Source organism: Hippocampus zosterae, chromosome 6 (assembly GCF_025434085.1).
Source record: "Hippocampus zosterae strain Florida chromosome 6, ASM2543408v3, whole genome shotgun sequence".
NCBI classification, from domain to species: Eukaryota; Metazoa; Chordata; class Actinopteri; order Syngnathiformes; family Syngnathidae; genus Hippocampus; species Hippocampus zosterae.
This window is the reverse complement of record NC_067456.1, coordinates 7,862,811-7,886,441: the sequence shown is the minus strand read 5'-3', so window position 1 is coordinate 7,886,441 and position 23,631 is coordinate 7,862,811. Positions and strand designations below refer to the sequence as shown.

General features: G+C 43.0%; 1 protein-coding gene and 1 long non-coding RNA gene across 2 annotated transcripts in view; one reads left to right on the top strand and one right to left on the bottom strand.

Annotated features, from left to right (window-relative positions):
- The window catches only part of fbxl17 (F-box and leucine-rich repeat protein 17), a 188,233-nt gene that overhangs the window by 110,424 nt on the left and 54,178 nt on the right, over positions 1 to 23,631 (top strand). Inside the window, exon 9 of the mRNA XM_052068487.1 lies at positions 18,223 to 18,299. Within this exon, the coding sequence (XP_051924447.1) occupies positions 18,223 to 18,299 (77 nt within the window). The remainder of the gene's footprint in view (positions 1 to 18,222; positions 18,300 to 23,631) is intronic.
- On the bottom strand, positions 13,282 to 13,968 carry LOC127602433 (uncharacterized). The gene is made up of 2 exons (XR_007962795.1): positions 13,756 to 13,968; positions 13,282 to 13,680 (listed from the first exon to the last, which is right to left on the bottom strand). It is a non-coding gene; the product is annotated as an uncharacterized LOC127602433 (long non-coding RNA).

The window sequence follows — 23,631 nt, the reverse complement described above, 5'->3', positions numbered from 1 at the left end:
TATATCGACAAACCCACTCATGTTAACATCATGGACATTTTCCAGTCTTCAGTTCATGTTATCGGGCATGCGGGTGAATGTTGTGTTGAATATGGAGTTGGGAGGCCGACACGCGAGCCATGATAGCATCATGCTAGTGAGAGCTACATCATATTAATTTATTATTTTTTTCTCTGAGAGGTGTCGTTTTTGAAAAACGGTCGAACGTCATTTCAACGGACCCCATTTACGTTTTCCCCCCCAGTAGCCTTCATATTTCAACGTCCCGATTTAACATAATTCATTTTCCATTTGCCGATTTTGCTTACAACGAACACCTTTATAACATAAACTTCATCACCACGACCAGATTTTTTCGACAAAATAGTGAAACGTCCTTCGTTACAACGACCTGTGGGAAGCGAACTGCCGCCATGACCTTTCTTAGAAACAAAATGTACAGTGCGGCATTTGCCCCTTCGTTGCTTAGCGACACTACTGATCGACTCATACATTATTGTACTTCCGGAGGCACGTCCTGAGCGCATAGTCTGAAAACGTGTGTTAAACAGAAGCAAATCTTGCCGTCTGTGAAAGTTGAAATTGTCTCTCACTTTCGAAAAGGAGTCTCCAGACGGAGCTCGGCCGATTTGACAGTGAACGATTTCAACAAACATTTGTATAGCAACAAAATCATTGCAACATTTGAGGCCAACAGATTGAAAGATGGTCATAAATGGTTTGGGGCGCGGCACCTCCTGAACTGGAGAAGGCGATATTCATTTGACTGACTGAATATTTTCTGAGATCAAGTAGGAACACTACAGTAATTTGTTTCATGTCTTATAAAATGATTTTTCTTCATACTGTACACACATATTTGTAATTGACATGTTTATACTGTATTAAATGTTCATGTTTTTACAACTATTAATGTTCATACTGTGATACAATCTTAGTTGGCGGCCATTTTGTTGGCTCATCATGTCAAACAATCGCTATGATATTTTACGTTGACATGCGTATGATTCATATTTTAATAGCTAACTTATCCAGCGTTCATTTATAGACTTGGTAATATACCCTTTAATTGTCACTCATCTAGTTCAAAACTCAACTTTGTGAATGGAGCACTTTCATAAAAAATAGCTGCAGTTGAAACTGTGTTATTCCTACCATTAAGAAAAAATGAGACAAAAAACTGCCAATAAAACGCATCAATACAGTATTTGACATAATATCATGTGAAAAAGTCCAAATCTGCATGTTACCTGTAATGCAGTAAATAGGATATTATTTAATAATAATTTTCTAGCTTCACAACACTTGAGTGTTACTCTCTAGCAGTCACAGGATTGCTTTGACGTATTTGCCGAGGTGCGAAGAAGCAGCGCAGCATGTATGGGCCGATTTCAACAGAATGCGAAATCACTTTGCTCCTGCTGTGACGTTTGGCTCATTTGTCTACGGGTACCGCATATAAATAATGCAAACGATAAATAATGCAAACACCAAATATTGAGCCTACTCGAGCGGCGTGTTTTTGTAAATGCAGTATTAATACACAGCCCGTACTGCATTGTTTAAACACAAGATGTTGTGCGTTAATAAAAGTGGCGTAGGAAAAACGCGGCCGTGGCATTATAATTGCGTTGTTGTGTGAACGTGGCCACCAGAGACCCCAAACAAATGCTTTTTTTTTTTAATGCTCTCTCATTCTTTATTTACTCGCTCAGTTTACAAACGCTCCAGTGTACTGTTGTCAATATCCTCTTATGAGGAGGTGTGGGTGGAATTTCCTGTTGTTGTTATGAATACACTGAACAGTGGTTTGAGGAACGACATCGTTGGCAATTGTCACTTGGTTCTGTGAGCGCGGGCTTGATGGAGGAGAGTCGCAGCTGCCGCCTCACAGCTTTCACTCGCTGTGCCTGCTGTTCCTTCCACGGGCCTTCTCCTGTTCCGTCCCATTTCATGGCTTTGCATTTTCTTTCATCTGCCCTCTTTAGTCAAATCGTATTCGCACTTAAGTGTACCTGCTGTGTCTGTCATATTGTCACTGATGAAAAGACGGTATGCTGCGCAACGTTAAAGGAGTACGCCATCTGGAATCAAATGTTCATGTTATTTCTCTCTGAACACAAGAACAATTGGATGAACACGATGCTAAATTGGAAAATTTAGCATCACAGCGATGTAGTTAGCATGTTGAAAATTTAGCATCACAGTGGTGTAGTTAGCGTGCCTGCTTCACATTTTTTTGTACAATGGGTTCCTCCCACTTGTCCAAAACATTCCATTAGAGGTTTATTAAAGACTCAAAATTAATGGTTTGTCTACAATTGATTGACAAAGCGGCCTGCGGTCTTCCGGTCTCTGCCTCTCATGTCTCGTCTATTGCACGATTGTGCCAGATGTTCTTTTTTGTTGTCGGATCCATCCCCAGTTTCTAATTAGTCATTTTGTCAAAGGATCTGAGGGGTAAGAGGGGCATTTGTTAATAAACATTTCAAATTGTTTTGTTTTTGTTTTGGTGTTTTGTTTTTGTTTTTTTGGTTGTGTGCTATGCGTAATAGGTATGCGTGGGGATATATAGTATTTTTTTTTAAATTTAAAAACGGTGATGGCTGTTAAAAGGTTCATTATCCTTAGCTGTGAAACAGTTTTTCCTTCCTTCTGGGGGAAAAAAAACAGTAATTGGACATTCATGGTTTTCATTTGACAACCACCATATGGTTCCCTTGCTCCTCGTTTTTCTCTCATTTTCTTACTTTAAATGTCTCCTCTCCTCTTCTCTCCTTTGCTTTTTTCCTGCCCTCATCTCCACAAATCCTCCTCATCCAGAGGGTGGCTTTGACAGGCGGTGAGCTCACACTCGTAACCTCCCTGCCCACATGTGCCAGGCGAGAGGCAACTGGAGAGTTTGGCTGCAGATTGAATAGCTTCCAAAGATGTCACATTGAGACAGCATCCCACAACCCCCTAAAATTATTCCTGCCTGGCTTTTCGCAAGCCTCCACCAATCACGTTACCCGTGTAGCTCACCACCACTCACTCTGAATTGCCCCCAGATTTTTTTTCCCCACCCTCTCCTTCCCTGGGGTGTGTCCTTCAACAAAATTATTCTTTCAGCACTTGTCATGCGAGCCAACCACTGTGAGGCACACCGGCAGATCGGAGGTCTGATTGGCTGTCGACTCATGTTTGTTTCCTTGTTGTCAGGATGTCAGATGAGATAAAACGTCGTTCCGCTGCGTTGTCATTTTCTCACCGCAGTTTTCATTTAGAGCATTTGGAGCCGTTTAGGTTGGTCTGAAGTCGCCGCAGCGCAGGCACCCACTCTACCCGGTTTGTTTATTTCACGACACGAGACTGGGATGATCCCAAATGACTAGGTATGGTCCAGTGATGGCGTGGCGGATCGTGAAGTTGATGGGCGAGTTGTCAATCGATCACCGAGCGGCAATTCATCCCATCCCGACAGTCAGCTATGCGAACCGCAACACAACCGTTGGTCTCCATGTCAAAGCAATAACCACCGCCTAATTTGATGCGATCCTAAAAGATTGCATTGCACAGGTTTCACTTTTTGAATCGCATCGCTGAAATAAATCCACTTTTTGCAATTTTTTGACGAGCGCCTGTCGATAAAATGTGATCAACGAGGAACAGTTTCGTGTGGAAAGTGGACCGAGATTAGCTTGCGTCACTAAGAAACAGGTGGTGGACATTCATAGTCAAACACACATACACGCATGCATAAACACATATACCTCAGGTGGTGGATGGAACTCTCACGCTGAGCGGATTTGTATCAAAGCCCAGACATAAAACAGAGTTGGCATACTGGGACTCAAACAGGTCCAAGTCTGCTGCCGCTGTGTGTGTGTGTGTGTCTACATGCACATGTTTGTTTTTAACATGCAAGAAAAATGATGCAAACAAGGAAGTGATCTTTTTTTTTCTCCCCTCTGGCGTCTTTCTGCGAGGTTATTTCCTCTTCCAAATTTTGCTTCTGTTTTTTCCATCAGTTCTCCCCGAGTTTTGGCAGCACTTTTTCTCCGTCCTTTCGGTCTCCTTAAATGTCAGCCGGGTGCCGGGACGTGCTGAAAGGTGTTTGGTATCTTTGAGAGCTTGAAATGAGTCTGTTTTTATGCGGGCCTTTTTTTTTTTTATCATGTTGCACAATTAGGATGGGCTGAATTCACGTCGGTTGAACTCACCGAGCGGGACAGTAGTGACGGTCCAAGCGTGGTCCGCTTGGAACGCGCCGGCATGCACACATGCCAGCGCTCGTCATGTACGCACGCGGCCTCCGCGCGTCGCGGTGCACTGATTGTGAGGCATGAAAACGCACTCGCATGCCAACGCGTCACCTATTATGTTGCTTTACGGCAGTGAAAATGAACATTCTCTCTGGTTTTTTGTCCCTTATGGGAGCGAATGAAACACGCTGTAAATCTGCCCGATCTGCGCGGGGTGTCGCAGCATATTACACACGCTTAGACGGCGGCTTTTGTCGGATTGTGACAGCCATACTACATCTTCCCATCTAGAAAGGCACACAAAACAGTTGCTGTACAAATCCCCGGCCCAAAAGCCTCCCGTGCTGGCCATTTAGGGCCCATGCTGAGTTTGTAATGAGCGTAGCTAGCGCGAGATTAAGGTAGAATACTGTATGGCGTTGGGAGGATTTTCTACAGCATGAGTCCTGACCTTGCGGGTGAAGTGCACTTGGGTTCTTTTTTTTTTTCTTTCTTTTTTTTTTTTTTTGCGAGCCGGATGACCACCAGGGTCCCTACTGTTAGTCTACTGTCATTTGTCATTGCCTTTTACTCAACGCTGCTAATGTGTTTCCAGACTAACACGTATCACCCTTCGGGGGGTGGTTTTTCATACCGGAACGCCGCACTGTAGACTGTCAGGAGACGCACTGGGAAGATGATTAGAAAAGAATAACAGTGAGTGGTGAAGAAAAAAAAAAAGAAAGGAGTGGTGATGGAAGAGGCTTTGCTTATACGGAGAAAGTGTTGTATTACGTATATGATGGGTTGCAGCCCCTCCCTCCCCCATCTCCGCCCCCTCCTCCCCACGTGAAGCACAAGAGGAGCGAAAAGATGGGTATAAAGGAATCAAAGAAAGATCTAGAACAGAGGACGAAGAGATGGCTGAATGGGAAAAGAAGGATAAACATGGGAATAAAGGTCCAAAAAAAAAAAACACAAAAGAGAAGTCGGGTTGTTGAAAAGCAGTAGATCACAGAAGAACATTGGGACAGAAGAGACCGAGAGGAAGACAGTCGAGCGCAAGGACTGTTATCATCTGGAATCTATAGAGAATTGATGGGGAGAAGAAGAAGATATAGTCCCATACATCATAAAGTGTCTCATAAAAAGTGCGCCGATGCCGCTGCTGCCGTTTCTACTCTGTATTCTCCATCTTGTCTCTCCAAATAGTTCAGCAGCTGACTAAATATCTCTTTTTAAGAATGCAGGTTCTCATATCCAGTCGTGGGAAAAGGGAAAGGGGGATCAAAGGCAAGTGCACGGGCGAGCAAATGCTTTTCCATTTCACTTGTGTTTATCGGCGAATGTTGGGATGATAAGAAATAAAATAAAATAAAACATTGGAACCGAACAAGCAGAATACAATCAATTAGGTTTTATGCTTTTTTAAACGGAAAGGCCACAGTGCAAGACAAAGGGTGAAAGTGAGTGCATGTTAAGAGTGACGATCCAATCGTGACTACAAAATACGGTGCAACATGCATGCCAGGAAAGGGAAAAAAAAACAATGTGTATTGTTGGAAAATCGGATTTCGGAGTTTCATTTCTGAAAGCCGTTTTCTCAGTGGTTGTGTTTTACTGGCTTCTTAGTCTTGTCTTCAGCATCTCAAGCGTTGCTTGGTCTACGCTGATTCAACAAAATGCACTTAGCCATCAACCTTATTGGATTATCTTGCTCTTGAGATGGCATCTTTGGACAGGCCAAGGTAGAATCGAGCCTCTACCAGAGTGATAAACCTTTTCTTTCCATCCCTTTTCATTTATCTTGCTTAAAAAAAAAAGCCGAACAAATAAAAAATTCAGATTTTTTTTTTCCCAAAGCTCAAAATTCCACAATGTAATTTTTGGGGAAAATCCATGATGAAAATCAATTTTATTCAAAGGGCGTTTGCTTCAACAAGCTGGCCGTCAGATTTCGTGAGTACCAAATGTCTTTATGTCACCAGAGTCTAACAGTTGTTCGGAGAGACCGCCCTACCGTTATTACCCGCATAATTGTTTAGCTCTAGATTTCTAATTAGGATCTTTTTTTTTCTTCCCCTGGTTCCCAGTGATGGGAACAATTCGATCAGCCGTGTGTTTATACAGTATTCTATATGCCTGAGCTCTCTTCCAATTTTAGGCTTTTTTGGTTTTTTCTCTGGTGGGTTTTATTTGTTTTGCTCATATTGCTTACTATATGGCAAGGTGTGACATTTTCATGTTACATGATGGATCAGTCTGTGACAAGAGTAGGTGTTAGGATGTTGGTTGTGGGGTTGGAGATTGGTGGGGTGGGGTTCGACACTGCATCCATTCTACATTTAGCATACGCTTTTTCGTTTGATAGTATTTGATAGTATTTGATAGTACAGAAACGTGAAGAAATGTTACGCCAATTTTACCTTGAGACCGTGATTCTCATCCATGCGCTCTGGCGCATTTGCGCTCACAATCTCACCTCGGGACAATTTCGAGTGTTCCATTAACCTGCCATGCACGTTTTGGGAATGTGGGAGGAATCCGGAGTACCCGGAGAAAACCCACGCAGGCACGGGAAGAACATGCACACTCCCCACAGAAAAGCCAGAGCCGGAATCGAACCCTGCACCTCTGCACTGTGAGGCCGGCGCGCCAACTGGTTGACCATCAGGCAGCCGAAATTTCACCTAATTCATTTAAAAATGATTATCCATACAAATAAGTCCTTCATCCATGCCAACGACGTATAGTGACAAGCAGTTTAAATAAATGCTTTTCCACTAGATGGCAGAAGTCAAGGACTAAAGGGTTGCCGAATACAGCAGCTCCTAATCTGTTGATGGAACCTTGGATGCATGTTTTAGTGTAGAACCGCTGCAATAAACATGTTGGACGAGTTTCAGGAACGACCTTGCGTCTTTGTACAATGACAGGAACTGCTCACTCAGCTGTCATCCGGCAGCACGACTGCGGTTTGAATGTGGTTGTCTCTTTGGAGCGCGTCCCCGTCCGTCTTTTGTGTCCTGCTGTACCTCCTCTTGTTTGTCATGTGCATACAACCTTGCTGTGATATCTGAGCCATGCTTATAGTCAAGAGCAAATGCGCTGGTGTAATCCAACGCATGTCATTTGGCTCTTAAGAGAAGCGACATTCAAGTTGCAGAGGAAACTTGACGACGGTTTTGGTTTTCCCCTCAAGTGGGCAATAAGTAACAGTGCTAGTTTGAAAATTGCAACCTGTTGAGTGTTGACAAGAAAAATACAATTTTCTCAGCTCACTCAAACGTCTGACATGCTTTAAAAAAATTTGGCGATTTCCGACCGGGGTTGAAAAAAATTTGGAATTGGCAGTTTTTACTCTCAATTACCATTCACGATGATGCACTTTGCAAGTATTGGTGGTTTTTATAGATTCTTAAAGCTGGAAAGCTGTCTTTGGAAATGACTTTAGTTTTGTGTCATGTCTGTGATCTTTATTTTCTATCAAATGAAACAACTGAATGAAAATCTGAGAGTGGCAATTCCATAATTTTTGCTAGGGGGTCGTACATAATCCTAGCTAATAACAAAATAGCTGTTTAGTCACATAACTTAGAAGGAACAAGAAAAAAAAAACTGAATAGCTCGTCATCTCACTTGTAATGACAGGCTGGTCTTCTTATTATGTGAACAGCAGGAGTCCATGGATCAGGATTTGCCCCCCTGGTTCGTGTGCTGCTAATCCTAATGAAGCCGCATCCATCCAACAGACAAAACAATTAAAACATCTTTTATTCTCTCAACATAAGTTGAGAAATTAATGATTCAATCTAAGTTGGACACTTTCTCTCATTCCTATTTATACTCACGAACTTGACGCATTTTCCACCTTCGTAGCATCGGATAAACATTGTTCCAAGTGCACCTCATGCTCCAGCGTCTCTTGCATGTTTGAGTACCAAGGGAGAGGGACAAGTATGTGTTAGTAAGCGATCATTAAAACGAATGGCAGTAATCAAACTGCAAAGCAATTAGCCACGGCTGAGCGCACAGAGTGTAGCGCGCCGTTAGTTACGGGTGCCATCGCAATATTGGAGATCAACCCGTCCCACTGCAAAGACATGGAAGTGAGCAGCTCTTCATTTTGTACAGGCTACCGGCTGATTAATTTGGGACACCTGAAACAAAGTTGTGTTATTTACTCTTAATGACTTGAGGTATTGTGGAATGAGTGTCATTTCAAAATCATAAAATGGTCCTGTAAATCTTTGAGGATGAAAGTGATATTGCATGATTTGTGTGTGTATCTCTGTGTGTGTGTATGCATATGTGTGTATATATATAGATATAGATATATGCATATTCATATTCATATTCACACACACATATATATATACACACACACACACACACACACACACACAAATTGATTTTACAGACACGGTGAATCTGTCTTGGGTCACAAAAATTGATATCCCGAACAAAAATCACACCGCAGTTTCTTGTGATTTAGCGTTTCAGTGTAACAATCCAGGTGGAGCACGGCTAGCGCTCTGTCTTTGCTGCCAAAAAGACCTTGCTCCATCTTATATTGCTTTCACTGAAGGACGGGGCCCGACCACCACAGTTTTCGTGACTGTTGGAAGGATGCCTGGGGAGGAGTGAGTGAGTCATTTACAACGTGTAACAAATCCACTGGCAAGGGCAGCTAAAATCCATTTTTTAAGAAGATCGTAGGCAGAGCACCGTGGGGCTAATTTAAGGTGCTATACTATGAATGTGTACAGTGATGTATCAAGAAAAAAAAAATCAGTCCCTCTGTAAGTGTGTGTGTGTGTGTGTGTGTGTGTGTGTGTGGTGTGGCATGTCTGTGTGTGTGTGTGTGTGTGTATAATATGTATTTATATATTTCATAGGGTATTGTATAACTGAAAAAATATATCATGATTTAAAATGGGCAATAAATATCTTGATGTAAGAAGTTTTTCCACATCGCCCATCACTACTTCAGTGAAGTTTTAATTCAGCTGTTGCATCACACCCTCTGAATTTTCTGCATTTCCAAAAGCAACCTTGCACTGTTCGACCATTTGACTCCCCAGAGGAGTATTGAACTACATTTAGGAGTTATACAGAGAGAGTTTGAGAAATGAAAGGAAAAATTGCTCATGCGACCTGCTTTACATTTCTGATAGTTCAGAGAAAGCTGCCTCAAAGCTTCTTTTGCGCGATAGTCACGCAGGCCTGGATGAGTTTGTCCGTTTGGGTCCGCTCCAAGTGGGTTACTGCCACTTAACCTCACTAAGTCCTTTTTGATCAAAGGTAATCAGCCACTTTGTCATTGACACTTGTTTTTTGACATGACGGAGACGTTAAGAAGTGAAGTCAAAGTCGTGCGGAATTCGTCCGGTTTGGCCATCCCAAGACTTCATGGGTTGGGTCAAGCCTTAGAAAGTATTTTTGAGCCAAACTTACAACCATAAGACTTGCCTTTTTTTATTCTTTTGGCTCTGAAGGCGTGCAAAAAAAAAAAAGAAAAAAAAGCCCATTCAGCTCATTTATCCCCCCCCCCCCCCCACCCCCTGTTTTAAAGCTTAGCTTTAACAGGAAAGCCACAGTGATGGGCATTTATAGTTGGAGTTATGACCCCTTTGGCACAATTCGGAGCCGACCAATGACAACCTGCCGGGCTGCCCTCTGACAACGTTCGCAAAATTGGTTTAAAACATGACGAACGGCCGTGGAACACAATAGGAATGTGATTCTTATTTGTGTGGTGGGTACAGCAGGGGCGGCCTGGGAAATCAGCCAGACCCTAATTGCTGTAGCGGACCCTCATTTACACGATTGGAATGCTCAAACAAATAGTGATGAAATATGTTTCTTGCAACACCGGCTTCTGGATGGAACGTTTTGTCAACAAGAAATACACTTTTGCGGTTGTGAGTGGAATCATTTGGTCATGTTATGAAAATGGATACAAATTCTAAGACACGAATGCCGTCTGCGGGGTTGTTTTTGTCGCGCGTTTATATTCAAGGCAAAACATAAAATGTCATTTTCAGTTTGAATCAAACCACGCAGAAAGCGGCAAAGAAATAGTCAAAAGGATTTCAATGTTTTGGAATGTCATGAACATTTTTTTTTAAATTGCGCAATATCTGTATTGCCTTCATTTGACCTTTTCTGCGAGTTGCCCATGTGAAAGTTGCACTCCTTGAAATGCCCTCTTTTCAGACATTAAATCTTTTTTTTTTTTTGACATCATTTTATTGTACCCCAATGAAAAAAGTTTCTTTTGTCCAGGAGCCCGAGAGCGTGAGAGAAACTCTGAGGAAGCAGAACCTTGATTCCCTCTGCTTGCTCTGGGATTTATGGGCGATATAAAGAAAATTTACTACTAAGAATCATTTCACGAGAGCATTTTCCTAAGAAGTGTAAAGCCTTGCTCTCTGCCGCTCCGCCCTTCCATTTCATTAAGTCCAAAGACAGCCGTGGAAGTCTCAAGCCTCGTCCGTTCGTCACCACCTCCTTCCTCCTCCTCTTGCTGCTGCTTTTATGTTTTCAACCTCTTGCTGGACCTTCAACCGCTTTCCTTTCCGGCATGTCATGCTTCTCTTCTCTCCCGTTCCCATTCCCTTGCTTCTTTTGTACCTCCAAACAGCCGTGTAATTCCTGTCCGTGTGAAGAGCCCAATGAGAAGGAGGCCTCGTGTTGGTGGGGACTGCGCTTGCGTACCTAAGGACCTAAGGACCGTTGCGCCTTTTGTCCCGCGAGCCATCGGGCGCTCTTGCACGGGAGTAACGCGACATTTGTTGTCCGTCCGCGTTCCTTTGTGAGAAGTACGGAACCCTGGTGTCCTCTTAACTGTTGTCACAGTTTCGTATTCCTGCCGCCAGTCTGTTTCATGTCAAAAGATGAGCCTCATCTCTCAAAGACACACACACAGAAAGCGATCTTGTCCCTTTGTCCTCCATCAGCTTCTTGTTCGTCCTCGCTCGGGCTTGTTTCCAGCAAAGCAGAACAGGGCACGGTTTAACAAGGCATTTAATAAACGTGTTCTTCGGAAAGTACAATACTGTTCACAGCTGATTTTTTTTTTAATGACCGCAATTCAGCGCTTCATTTTTATTTTAATCTAGGCATTTGTAAGATTAACATTTGTTGTGTATTTCTATCCGAATCGTATGTTTAATATGCACCGCACATAAAAATCCAGCTGGAGACGCGTCTAAATCTTCCAAAATTCCTCTGCGCATTTGAATCGTTCCGAAAACGGAAACCCAAACAAACCCGAGGGAAATATCTTGCAGGAAATAAATCATGATACAAGGGGAGGTTGGAAATGTGGATTAAAATAAAGAAAATGAGTTGCCCGAATCAGCACTTCCTTAAATGCCGTGTTTGTTCACATTCACGTACAACGTTCGGGAAGGTTTGGTAGCCGCTTTTGCCCTTTTATTCAAGAGTGAACTTTTTAAACCATTTTTAAACTGGCTGACTATATTTTGAGCAATTCATGAATAAGTAAACAGGTTACTTGTTTAGGGTGCACTAGTTGACCCGGGCACACTAGTCACTTTCAATCAGGTGTTGCTTTTTTGGGGTTTTGCTCGAGTTCCATTGTTGTCTTGTGTCGAAGCTTCATTGGGCAGATCCATGTTTCTGCATTTTAGTGTAAATTCCCATAACACACTTCATGGTGTTAGAATACTTTGCGGATTTTCGTTTATCGCGGGTGGTGTTGGTACCCATTAACCACGATAAACGAGGGATTACTGTATTACGGAGACGCTCGTGGGGCACACTGGAGCCTATCCTAGCTGACTTCGGGGAGTAACCCTCAATCGGTTGCCAGCCGATCGCAGGGATCACACATAGACGATCAACCATTCGCACTCAGACTCACACCTAAGGGTAATTTACACCTCTGCACTGTGAGGCGAACGTGCTAACCAGTTCACCACAGTGCCGCTATACGCTAAATTGACCTTTGGGGTGAGTGTGAGCAAGGACGGTTGCTTAGGATGGTTTTATTAAGGACTTGGAATGTTTTTCATATTTCTCCTTGAAGTAAAGTGTATCCGTTCTGAAGCTGTGATGATTTGAGTACTCATTCTTAGGTTGAGTACTCATTGTGCAGTGAGAGTGAAGTTCACGGACAGGTTTAGCAAGGCCAATTCTGAAGATGCTGTATATTCCATTTTAGTCGAAAATGTATACTACTTCAGGAATGAAGAAGTGACGCCCCAAGCTTGCAGTTTTCTGCAAACCAAACCATGTTTAATTTCCCCTTGTGTGCAAATGCAGGAATAAGATCAAGCAACATTTATAGATCCCCTCAAGCTGTTTGCGCCGACAGCGAGGTGACACTTGGTGACCCCCAGTGAGGATCACCACCTTTTTTCTGTCGCCTGCCTATTGGCTGCACCAATTACTTGAACATTCCGAGGTTGTCATGGAGACTGTGATATCGTCATTTTTTTTTCCTACAAAAAGGGATTGAGGTGAAAATTAGCTGACAACATATGTAGTGTAAATGATGTTTCCACACAGCCAGATTCTTTTTTTAAGCATCTATATCCTGTGAATGTATCATGCGTTGTGTCGTTTTACTTGTGATCTAACATAAACCTCCTCTTTGGTCTTCATCTCGGCCTCCTACCTGCCAGTTCAAGACTGAGCATCCTTCTCCCAATATATTCACTCTCTCTCCTCTGGACATGTCCAAACCATCAGACCAAGCATTAGACCTACACTGAGCACGAAAATAGCGCGTCGTCTTTGAATGCACGTACGGATTGAGGTTGGAGGTGACGTTGACGTAAGGGACTACAGTAGATATTCTCTAGTACGGACTCCTGTTTGCGCTGTCCAATTTGTCCTGATAACAGGAATTCCTCATTTGGGAAATGAGCATGGTACATGTTCTTTATGAACCTGCAAGTGTGTTGCCAAATGTCACGTGTAACAACACAATCAATAAAATACAAAAATATACTGTCCAAAAACGGTTTATATAACAAAAACTGCAATACAGGTGTGTCCCCCCAAAAAATCACAACAGTAAAATACATACATTATTTTAATGTTTATTTTTTTCTGTCTTGGAAAAAAATTTGTAGTTTGGATTGTTTTGTTGGATGCATTCTTTGGTTTATGACAATGTTTGCCTGCGTGTCATACAGTTTTCTTGCTAGTTGCAAGTAACTGCCCCGTTGATCACCAATGTCTGGTAATTCTTGTGCATCCTGAAGGATTTTTGTTGCCATTTGCATTGCTTCCTTGTTGGATGGTGGCTTGTCATCATGAGTTGAATCGATGCCTTGTTTTTTAAAGTTTCGTCAATTTGCGTCTTTCCGACTCCAAGTGTCTGCTGGATCTTTTTAACTTTGTGTCCAGCTTCGCTCAAACGGATGCATTTCACTCGCTCCGCTCCGGTCGTTACAGTTCTTCTACGTTTCGATGCGATGATCTACACGATGTAAGTGAATAAAGTTAAAATCTTTCACAATTACAGTAAAACGCACGGCATTTAAAAGTCGCTTACATGTCTTCGTTTCGAATCTGATGAATGAAAACGGCGAAGCGAACACGTTTCTTTGGTCATGTCGAGTGGGTGCTGCTTTTAAGATCGTGCCACGTTCTCTAGGACGTAAGTGAATAAAGTTAAAATCATTCACAATTCCAGTAAAACGCACGGAAATAAAAACTCACTTTCACGTCGTCGTTTCAAATCTGATGATCGAAAAACGGCAAGTGAAAACTTTCAGCGGCAGTCTATTCCGTCGCATCGTGTGGGTGTTGCGTGTATTTAAGCTCCCGCGGCATTACACCTCCATTCGGGTTACGGGTAATGGAATTTCCGCTTACGCAACTTCCGGTAACACGTAATATCGTAGTCAAAATATTAATGCATTGGTTTTCATTCCGGGTGAAGGCTATTCCTTTCTATAGAATTCCGGGGATGGGAATCTTTACCGTATATGCAGGCAGCATTTCCACATTTGGGCTACGGAGGCGAGCTCGCTTCTGGTCGCTAGTCTAACGCATAGCGATATGATCAAACTCTTTAAAATAGACTCACAATGTGCTGAAATGACATCATGTTACCAGAAATGATCAGTAATTCATATCAGCTGAGGAACTGGCTGCGTAGGGCGGGCGAGTCAGTTGCGTCTCTGGGCTCTTTCATGTGGCTTGACCTCCGCCTTCACATGCCGCATCTCCGCTTCCTGCCGACTCCTAAACCGCCACTTTCTCCTCAATTTATCCTTCCTCCATTTCATTCGTGCTCACTCTTGCCTTTTTAATGTCCTCACCCCCCAACCCCCATACCGCCTCCCCCACCATTTTCGTCTCCTGTTGCTTCAGTTCTCTCACCTCCCCTCTGTTGTTCCCTTTCGCCACAGAATGGAGATTCCTACTTATTCTCGTTCCCGCTGCGCTGTCTTTCCATCTTCCCTGGCTCCCACTCCTCACTCACTGATGTCTGATCTAATTGCTTTCGCGGTGACTCTCGGGACCCCGGGAGCACAGAGTAACAAGCTCCCACTGGATGCAACTGTGGCTCGGCCTCCGTCGCTGCATTCCGAAATCTCTTCTTTCTTCTCATCCCCTTTGTTGGCGGGCTCTCGCCAGCGCATTTATTCATTAGCAGCTCCGATGCAGCTGCCCCCAAGACACACAGCAAGGTATCCCGGCTGGTTTGACGCTCGGTAGGATTGTTATTGTACAATGGTGGGTCATGCTTGTCCGGTATTTTTCTGCCTTTTAAGACCGCGGCCATCCAAAGTCTTAAATGTCAAAAGACAGTTTGCACATCACAGTGCTTCAAGATTGTTTGGTGAATTTATGCGTCAAAGACCATGAAGATGGTAGCACATCTGCCTCCCAGTTTTGAGGATTAGGGCTGGAATCTAGCCCTCAGTCTTCCTGTGTTGCGTTTTTTTGTTGGTTTTCCCACGCGTGGGTGGGGTTTATTTCCCTCAGGATACTCGTCCGCCCACATTCCAAAACCAGGATTGTTAGATCAACTCAAGACTCTAAATCGTGATCGGTTGGCGAACTGGCGCGGGTGTACCTTACCTCTTGCCCAAAATCAGAGGCTCCTGCTTAGTGGCGACCCCAATGAGGATCAACACTAAAGAAAATTGATGGATGGACGAAATACTGATGTGATACACAATGACAAATATACCAGTACTGTGTACCGAAACGTAGCTCTAATCTCCCGCTATGTCGATATCGGAAAATGCAACAAATGGAACTCCACAACCTTTTCAACACCCCTACAGTGCTTCACTAGTTTGTTTTGTGGCTTTAGTTCTTGGGCCGAGACTCTGATGTTGATGAACAGTGTTGGGGTTGATTGTTGTCGATTGCCCTGGCGTGGTCAGAGATGTCGCAATACAAGACTTTGGGCTTGTCGGTTTTTCTCTTCAAAATAGTTTGTTGGGAAATCGCCACACTATTTGAACCTCAGAGAGAACTACACGTTAAACATGCATCAACCGCGGGGAAGCTACTCTTTCTTTACTTCTCAACGTAAATGGCCAGGGTAGAGAGACACATTTAATGCCAGAGGAGACTGATGGCATTTATAAAACGCTCCAGCAAATTGGCAATTGTGGAGTATACTGCTAAGCTATCAGTGCTCTGAATGTGACATGCACAAATAAAAGACAAATACAAACCTTTAGCTTTGACCTTGACTGAACAGCCTCTGAATCAGTTTTCATGGAAATTGATTTTTCTCAATATGGTATTAGACACACACTGACATTTTTATTGACCCATTAAGAATGATAAGCTTGAAACCAAGAAAAAAAAAAGTACTGGCACTTCTTTGCGGGGAGAGGAAACCGACCATGAATGAACATCGGTGGCTGTACGAAGGAAAAAATGGAATGGGAAAAAAAAGGGACAAACATAAACAGGACAAAATTGGAAGATGGAATAGAAAGTAGGGAAAGCGCAGCCTGATAACATTGAAAAAACTCCCTGGACCTCTGCTACGGGTATGTAATAGAAAAAGGGAAGTATAAAGATGCAGCCCAGTGAACTAAAGCAGATAGGCCGGTGCACCAAATACGGTGCAAAAATATGCCACACATTTGAACTTTGCTCACACATCTGTCGCCGCCTGATTCCACATTGCAATATGTCACACATGGAAGGGCTTTGCACTTACAAACCCGACCTTACAAATCGGGCCTTTCAGAAGGAAATATTTCTGCATTAGATTCCCAGGGCGATTCTCAATGCATTTCAGTTTACTAGAACCTGTTAAGCATACAGAGTTTTTGCTTGCGCTTTGGTCAGGTGGATAAAGATAAGTAGTCCTGGAACATACACGGTACATTTTCAACGAAGCAGCTCTGCCATTCATATCTTACGGCAGTATCATGATTTCTCATCATTTGTCTCCCGAGGAAGAAATTTCTTCCGGCGCAAGGCACAGTTGCATACACGAATACATGCAACCAGTAGGAATCTGGAGGAGCGACGTCACACACGCGCCTTGTCATGTTTCGACCGCATGAAAAATAGCACCGGAGGAAGCAGATAGATTCTCGTTTACGCTCACTATTTTTACTTTGTGTCATCTCGAATTTTTTTTACCTACAAGTATGTCAAAAAAAAAACATGGATCGTGTCACATCCAAGCTAAAAGAGAAAGACAAACAAGGACGTGTGACTCTTATCAGGTCCCCAATTATAATATATAAAGAATAAATTATGTATATTATAACTTTGTTAATGAAAGTCAGTGTTAAAAATGCACTTCCCGTTAACTAGTCACATGGTTGTGACTTGTTCAGTGGAATTGTCGGCATCTGTACTAATAATGTGTAATCTAACTTAAAATCAAGTCACCTTACCGGTTACTTAAATTGCATCCTCAAGGTAACCATGGCAACGCTGCTGCCCAGACCCAAGCACGATTACCTCCCGCTTTGTTGACTCAAGAAATCATTTCAATTGCACCTGTTGGACAAAATGAAAAACGGTGACAAGATCTCAAAATGAAACCCTCTAGCCCCCAAGACGACGACAACAACAACAACAACAAAAATCAAGAACAAATGACAAACAAAGTGACTGAAGTCTGTCTATCAGTCTGGAAAAGGTTCCAAAGTCATTTCCACAGCTTTGGGACTCGATCAAACCATGGCCATTATTCACAAATGGAGGAAATTGGGAACAGTGGTGAACCTTCACAGAAGGGGATTGCCAACCAAAATTGCTCCAAGACTGCAATGACAACTCATCCAGGAGATGGAAAAAAAAAACTCAGATTGGCACCCTAAGGCTCAGAATGTCTTTGAATGGACAAATACGTCGACTGCCCCCCAACCCATCCCTCTAAAAAAAAATCCTGTCATCTTAGGCATCTATGTTCATTTCAGTGTGTGTTTTCCCTCTTTGGCACATACATATTCATGAAAGAACACCAGCATAATGATCAAAACATTTTCTGCTGAAGGTTAATAGGTCAAATGTGTTGATCAAAATCCCGTTTTAGCACTCACACTTCTCATTAGAATCATTTAAAGGAGGATTGCTTGATACACATCCTCTGATCTTCCCCTTGGCTCTCCCTTGTGCATACTTTACCACATTTTACCTTTACACCCCCCCCCCCAACACACACACACACACACACACACACTCTGCTCCTGTGGGCTCAGCCAGTGTGCTGAATGCAGATTGCCATCTTTGAAGTGAACAAGTGTGTGTTGGTGCGCGTGTGCGTGCGCTCGCATGCCGACACGTGCACATAGGGTCCAGTCGTCCCCCCACATGTTAATTTAATCTGATCAGGTGTTAAATAATAAATGCCGCAATATGTAAAGTGAGGTGACCCTGCCGATGTTCTTTTTAACCTCGGCTGCAGGAGAATCGCTTGATTTGTATTGATTTTTACATTTGAAAAAAAAATGCATAACGCACAGATAGCGGCTGATCCGAGTCCAGGTGCTTCAAATGTCTCTCTCTCTCTGCTTTGCTGTAGGTGCGTGGAAATCATCGCCAAGGAGGGGAGGAGCCTGAAGGAGCTCTATCTGGTCTCCTGTAAAATCACCGACCACGGTAGGCTACTTTCACTCGCCGTCCCTTTGTTGCCGCCGGCCTCCGACATCATTATCGTAACCGTTATTATCCGCCGACACCGCCATGATTCAGGGTTCATTTTTATTTTTACAGCTTGGCCCACGTGAGGCTCGCAAACAGTAAAATTATGATTGAAAAGTTTTATGCGGGATGGTGTCGGATCTCCTCTGTGGTCCTCCGACTTCCGACTGCAGTTGTGACGTGAAAGTATTCAGTGCAGTTTTTAAAATCAACATCACCCGGACGGACTCCTTTTTCATACAGTCCGTTAACGTTGTGGGAAAGCATTCATGGAAAATAAATGCAATGTGTTTTTAAATTTAAAGGAATTACCTAAAACATATTTTTGGTCAAAATCCATTTTTGTTGGTCATTGAGAGAGCCCGTTTTTAATTCACATGAATCATGTCTATTCCCCCTATTTTTTTTTCCTGAACTATTTTCAACCCTATTTTGGTGTGAAAGGGTCCTTTTTAAGCCACAGTAAAACTTCAAATGTAATTTATTTCAGTGGTGTAGTTAAAGATCTGCGTGTTGGCAAAGTTCGCCTGGTTATCACACGACGCAGGCCTCATAGCTTGAAAGAGTGACGAAGAGACGCACGCGTTACCGATCTGCTTATATAACTACTTCCTGATGACCTACATCATATTTTCCTGAAATCTCACAGACCAGTGTTCCTTCCCAGTCCGGACTATTCAGCTTTTTTTTTTCTGTGGTTCATAGATTACGTCAATGAACAGTTACAAATGTGGCTTGCAAACCGAGGACCCGTGTAATTGGGGTGCTTTTGTGGCGTCTTGCTTCCCTTGTTGTTAAGTGTCATTTTCATGTAATTTGATCAAAAATGTTCAAGACATACTCAGCTGAATGAGCTCTCTCCTGTTGCTGGATATGCCTCGTCCGTAAAAACTATCATAGACGAACCGTTTTTTTTTTCTTTCGTTCCATTTTTGAAAACTTTTTTTGTGGGTCCTTTTACGTACGATGTGTTTTTGGAGTTCAAGCTGCCTTTATGGTTTTGCCACTGCTAGCGAGCCTTTCTGTTGTTTCAGTACACCAAAGTGCCAGGATGGGAAACGGCTAAATAATTGGAGTTGTCCTCAAAGATTCAAATGCTGTTGTCTATTGCGTGCCCTTCTGGAGGCATAAAACAATCGCTAAATTGGATTTTGATTTATTCATTTTAATTTTAGCTTGAGGGGGGGGGGCCCGGGGTCAAGTAGTTAGCGCGTCAATCTCACAGTGCAGAGGTCGTAGGTTCAATCCCGGCTCCGGGTTTCCTGTGTGGCCTAAGTGTGCCCTGCGATTGGCTGGCAACCGCTTGTGTGTGTTCCTAAGCTTGTTTCATTATAAATGACCTTTTTGTAAATATTTGGTATGGTATGGCCACTGCCGCGCGACAAAAAATGACCATATATTTATAACTTTACACGGTTGGTATTTTTTAGAAACAAAAACTGAAACGGAACTGAAAATAGAGGACCAATATGGAGCCGATCCATATCTTTTGCAGCGATAACAGCATCCACTTATCTGGGAAGACTTTAGACCAGATGTTGGAGTGGGAATGTTGGTGTGTGTCTGTGGGAATTACTCTCCCATCTCTCAGGTCCTTCAGATTCACAATCTCTGTTCTAATTCATAGCGTGACCAAACACCTCCAGCATGCCTTTATAGCGCCGGCGTTGTCGTGCCCGCACAGTAAAGTGCCTTCCCCCGACCGGTCCTATAAAGTTGGAAAGGCGCAGCAACTGTCCCAAGATGCCATAAGCGATAGCGTGGAGGAAACGGGGAAGAAAGCGTGTGCGCTACCTTCCAAGGACTCGCTTGTTGTGTCACACATGTAGCCACAGGGTTGAGACCCGCCCGATTACTCGCCACCACTATGACTGGTGTGAGTTACCGTGGCAATAATCACCTTGGCCTTCCCCAACCTGAACCTCCGACGGCGTGGGCGTGCGTCTTGTGTGGGTTGATGAATGACTCCCACGGCCTTAAAGTACATTAAAGCTGCAGCAGCGTGTGCAGCTGCCCTCTTGCTTTTTTTTCTCTTCTGTCTCTAATCCTTTCGAGCAAGATAAATTGGCGATATCTGATCTTCTTTCTTGGCAAATGACCCCTCTGGCCGACCAGTCTGGCCTCCTTGCGTTTTGCATGTCCATCCGCAGTCGCAAAGCTCGCTGCTGTAGGCACTACTCAAATGATTGGTGAGTTTCCTGCTTCAGCCTCTGATAAATTGAATAACAGAAATGAGATTTTACATCTGCCAAGCTGCTCTCTGCCCGTTCAGCCCCCCCCACCCACCCCCACCCCAGCTCATCTCCTGTGCTAATTATTTTTATTAATGGCCTCTCTGAGTGCATTTGAGTTGTCCACAAGCCTCTTACATTTGCTTTGTATTCCAAGCCTTCGACTTCCTGTGTGAGTTGATCAGAGGCCGGAGAGAAACGCGGAGACATTGTTTGATGACGCCAGCAGAAAGCGAGGAAACGTGTAATTTTAACCCCGTCTGCAGATGGCTCTTTGCGATTATTTCGCAAGGAATAAATGGAAAAGTCGAGACAGAGCCTTTTTGGGAGGTAATGATCTTGCTGAAAGCCCTATTAGTGCCATGAAAGCAGCCTTCCTGCATGCTCGCTCCCATTCATCAAAAACATGCAAACCAATTAGCATGAACCCGACTTTTTGTGGCAATCTAGGCAGCCTTGTTAAACACACGCTTGCTGGAAATGAACCTAACCTCGTCACAAAAGTTCTCTTCTAGGTCCCTTGTTTTCGTTCCCCTCTTTAAAAAAAAAAAACAGCTACTCAAGTTCCCACATGTGGCTTTGGTCTCGTATTTTCTGGAATCATTACACTCGGCAGCACGGGGTCGCAGTCCCCATCATCGTAATCAGCGTTTTTTCTGTCTTTCATTCATTCATTTGGTATTTTAGTTTGTAAAACCGAGGAGGCATTGAATTGTGAACGCTGTGTTGTTGTGATTTCCAGTTCTTGTCTGTCCCAGGGTGAGGAGAGCAACCGTTAGCCTTTTACTTTGCCAGTCAAACAGTGTGACAGTCAAAATGGAAACATTTTCTCATCTGCCAATAGGGGAGTTATTTTTGAGCCCGACGAGCGCTCTCCAGCAGCAAGTGGCCATGCTAATGTGACCTGACAGGGAACAATAATACAGAATTAGTCTTTAGTCTACTTCCAGACATTTTTTGATTAATGAAGAGGTTGGAAAGAGTTCCAGGTCCAGGCACTGGGTTTGAGACAGTAAATGTAGGGTGCTGCAGTAGTGCGCCAGAGGCGGCGTGTGTCACCAGGGGAATATGTTTTTTTTTGTTTTTTTTTTGGATGTGAAAAAAAAAGAAGTATAATTACACATCCATTGCAGTAGGTGGCAGTGGTGCTCTTGTCTATCTTTTTTTTCAGGTAAATTGATGCCTATGAAAAAAATTCAAGAATTTTACTGATGATTTTCCGTTTATAGCTCAGTTACAGCGTGGTACACAAGTAATCAACTGAATGTGATTCTCAACCAGTGATTGGTTCCAGAAAGTGGGTGATTGGATATGTTTTTTATTTATTTTATATATTGAACTGATTTTTAATGATTTTGTTTATATTTATTAGATTTTTACACAGATACTTCTTCATGCAAAATCAGTGGTCAGTTGTACTGTCATCATTTGCCAATCGATTAGTAGCGCCATTGATGCGATCCACAAAATAAGATATTACAGCACAGCAAACATAATCTCGTTCATTCCAGGGATGTTCTGTCCTGTCATCATTTCTGAGAATATACAGCTGGAAGAAAAAAAACCTTATTTTTAAATAGAATTGTTTTTTGAGGGGGGTGTCAGGATCCTCAGCCATCTTCATTTTCCATTAAGTGAATATTATCAGTGTTTTGGGGAGAATTTTTAGGATGTATTGTTTTTTTTTTCCACATGCGATACTGTGGGCTTCATTTACAGCCGAATTTTCTCTATTTGTGTTGATTTGCATTCCAAATTAAAAGTAGCAGTATCTCCTCAGTATGAAAGCTAATCCTGATGAGAAAACCTGCTTTTCAGTACTCACCAGACCACACTGACTGAGACCTTTCACTAGCAACGACCTGCTGTGTACCTGCAAGTCACCTGGAACCACTACAATTACACTCAATTGTTTGCGTGACTAGCATCCGTGCCCATCCGCGTGCGTCCGCCACGTATTCGTCTGAGCGCACTTATCCATGGTTATCTAACTGCTATATGCGGGCACAAAAAGAACGACCTCGCCACCTTTATTCTTTACATATGGTAATTCCTTTTCACCCGCACGGCTGCCGACAATCTCTTACCTTGTCAGTCGCGGCCTCTCATGTACATTCGGGCGAATACAAGATGGAGCGAGGCACCTGTGGGGAAAATGACAGAAAGGAAACCGCTAGGCTGTTCAAAAAGTGGGAATTATTACATTGCGCTCGCAGAGAGCTGTTAGACAAAAGTCCTTTTAAAGCCTTTTTCAGTTTTCGCATTGACAAAATGATGCGACGACCATCTGGATCCTTTCAAATAGCAGGATTCACCTTACAATCTCTGAGGTATCTTTTTGTTTTGGAAAAGTGAGTTACCGTACATTATGTCTGTCATGTTGCATTTCTCAAATCATTGGATCTTGGTACATTTGAAAACGATCTGAACAGAGCCAGGCTAATGTTTGTATGGGACAATGTTTTGTATTTCTGTTTGTACCTCGAATCAGACTAATACTAAAGTTAAATGCCACCGCAAAAAAAGCACTTGCATCCTGCCGTTGATCTCTTAGTTTCCCGAAAGTCCTTCACGAAAACGTGTGGAAAGTAAACTAATAAAGTTTCTGACACGTCAATCAAAATAATGTTCTTTCTCTCTGACGAACATACGCCAATGGAGTTGGAAAGGCGTAATTCCACAAAGTTATAGGCACAACGGTTGAAGGCCGCAAATCTAAAATAATAATGAGTGAGGAATAATAAATATAGCGGAGCCTTCTTGTGTCGTGTCACCGCATTATTTTTAATTGCTGTGCAAACTAGATCATTGTGGTTGCGTCAGAAAACTGGGATCCCTGTAATTTCGACTCACCCACTTTTGTGTCCCAACCCAGTAATTGAGAAGCACGGTTTTCGAGAAAGCAGATTCTGGAAGATAGTTTGTCCTACTGTATCTTCTGCAAATCGATGTTAAAAACTGTGACCATCTTTCAGGCTACTGTCAATTGCATTGTAGTGATCGTAAATTGAGTTTCTTAAATATTCCACCGTATTTCCCGTCTGTCATTAGATGAAGTT